At 56.9% G+C, this 2,325-nt stretch overlaps 1 protein-coding gene across 3 annotated transcripts in view; it reads left to right on the top strand.

Moving 5' to 3' along the window:
* AP1M2 (adaptor related protein complex 1 mu 2 subunit) overlaps window positions 1–1,127 on the top strand; it is a 9,475-nt gene extending 8,348 nt beyond the window's left edge. For all 3 annotated transcript variants that reach the window (XM_015565329.1, XM_015565330.1, XM_015565328.1), the window contains 2 exons: window positions 310–385; window positions 752–1,127. In XM_015565329.1, coding sequence (XP_015420815.1) covers window positions 310–385; window positions 752–774 — 99 coding nt within the window. In that variant the 3' untranslated portion in view covers window positions 775–1,127. The remainder of the gene's footprint in view (window positions 1–309; window positions 386–751) is intronic.
* The last annotated feature ends 1,198 nt before the right edge of the window (window positions 1,128–2,325 follow it).

The raw sequence follows: 2,325 nt of genomic DNA, 5'->3' as shown, positions 1-2,325 counted from the left end.
CCCGATTGTAACTTCCATCCCTCTCCTACTTACAGGCTGTTCACCATTCGCTTGGCCTGTGGCACCTCATCTCCCCCAAACTGTGTTGTGTCTCTTCCCTTACACTGTGTCATCTCTTTCTGGACCTCTCTCCTGGACCACCTTCCTTTCCCCTGTCCCACTGTCCATGCCACATGGTTGCCCCCAGCCATGTCACTGAATTACTCCCAGCCTGTGCCCTTCCTTCCCCAAGTGGTGCCACATATATTCCCCTGGTCCCAGCAAGCTCTCCCCCCTCAACCTGGGCCCCCTCCTTTCATTTCTTTTCAGGTCCGATACATGAAGATCATCGAGAAAAGCGGTTACCAGGCCCTGCCCTGGGTCCGGTACATCACCCAGAGTGGCGGTAAGGCAGCCGGCTCCCTGGGACAGTGGGGTCAAAGGGATGATGGGGATGGTCTTGGAGTTTAGATGCATTCTCACTCTCACTTCGAGGGCTCCAGAACTCAACAGGCCTATCCTGTCTTTGTCACCATGCCAACTTGGGCCTTGGTTTACCCATCTTTAAAATGGGGGCAGTTGCCAGTTCCATCTGCTGCCTGGAAACAGGCTAGTTACTGTGGGTTCATTCCCTGTGTTTGATTCACCCTTGGCCTTGTAACTTCCTGGCAGGGTTGATCCTGAACACTGGGGCTGGGGAAGGATTGGGGGGACTGTCTGTCTGCACCATTTGTCCCATTCTGAGATGTCCCTGCTCATTGTTTTCTTGCAGATTATCAACTTCGTACCAGCTAGAAAGGAGAGGAGGTAGGGCCTGGAGCACGGGCCTCCCTCTCCCTCGGTCCTGATTGCGGACTTTAGAGGGAGGGAAGGAAGGTGGGGAAGGTGTGAGCAGGCCCCTATTGGCTTAGCAGTTTCCTGCTTCCTGCTCCCAGCACCTGGCCCCCTCCCAGTCTTGTCCTCTACCCAGAGGCTGGGAGGATGGCCTCCCAGCTTCCCCCTTCCACCTCCACTTTTATATGAAGAAAGAGAGGAGGGGCCTGGAAGCCCATTCAGGAGTGCCTTCACCGGTGACCTGCCTTAGGGGGTGTGGGTGCCCCTCCTTCAGCGCTGCTCATTTGAGGATGGCATTAAAAACATCAACTCAGCTGCTGTGCACGTGCCTCTTGGCTGGGGACTGGGGGTGCAGGGGCGTCCTTGATTTGCTGGGATGGGAGCGGGTAGCACAGATCCATTCTTCAGCCCTGGTTGCCTCCTCCGTCCCCAGACTGGGGACTTCCCTCCCCGCACCTCCAGTCAGTTTCCCCCGCAGCCGCCAGAGGGCGCTGTTAACCTCCAAGTCCGCTCAGAACCCTCTCGTGCTTCCCTCCTCGATCTGTGCCACCCATCCTGCCACCTACCTGCCCTCACCTCCCCCTCCATACCCGGCTCTTCCTGGACACACCAGGCGCACTCCTACCCCTGGGCCTTCGCATTTGTGCCCTGGACCTGGCATGCTTTTCCTGAGTATCCACACACGCTCCTTACCGTAACTTCCGGTCTCAAATCAATGTCACCAATTCAGGGTGACCTCTGTTTCAACAGCCTCCTTTACCAATAGGCTCTTACTTATCCCGTTGTATCAACTCCCTTAGCGTTTACCACTCTGAAAATATGTAATTACTGTTCCCTCCTGCCCTGAACTGTAGCTCGCTCTCCAGTTGGGCGCCCACATACAGTAAGTGTTCAGTAAAAAAAAATAAAATTTCTCCCCAGTAAATGTTTGAATGAAGGTCTCTGCCAGGTACAGCCACGTGGCAGCTGCGGCGTGAACGTTGCTTCGCGTCCCTTGCACTTGCTGTGCTCGGGCTGGTTCAATCTGAGCCTGAAAGAGATTTCCTCCTCATTCGCTCGTTTTATTTTCTCCACGGCGCCTCACGCTGTCTTAACTTATGTAGGTGCTTGAATGTGCGATGGGAAAGGTTCCTGCACAAGGTGGGTGGATGAAGGAGACAAAACGCTCCGCTCCCTGTGAAGGACGAATAAATGCTTATCGCACAGCATTTATGGTGGAACCGCGGGCGCGGCGGCCCCAACGGAGGCGCTAGGCTCCTGGAGCCGCCCGCGTTCCCCTAGCCTTGAACTTTCTCTCCCCGGTCAGTTAAACCGGCTCTGCCTCCCGCGCGCCAGGCGCATTTGAAAAACCGAAAACCCCGCCATTGCCGGCGGTCCGCCAATTGCCGCGGCTCGGCCAATCAGGGGCGGTACCGCCCACGCCAGCGTTCAAACCCTCCCCGGCAACGCGTAGCTATTGGCTGCGCTGGGCGAGTGGGCGGGGCGTCGCAGGGTCGGGCGCCGGGCGGCGCG

Source organism: Myotis davidii, unplaced genomic scaffold, assembly GCF_000327345.1.
Source record: "Myotis davidii unplaced genomic scaffold, ASM32734v1 scaffold1439, whole genome shotgun sequence".
Classification (NCBI taxonomy): domain Eukaryota; kingdom Metazoa; phylum Chordata; class Mammalia; order Chiroptera; family Vespertilionidae; genus Myotis; species Myotis davidii.
The sequence above is the reverse complement of the archived record's forward strand: the minus strand, read 5'-3'. Positions and strand labels throughout refer to the sequence as shown.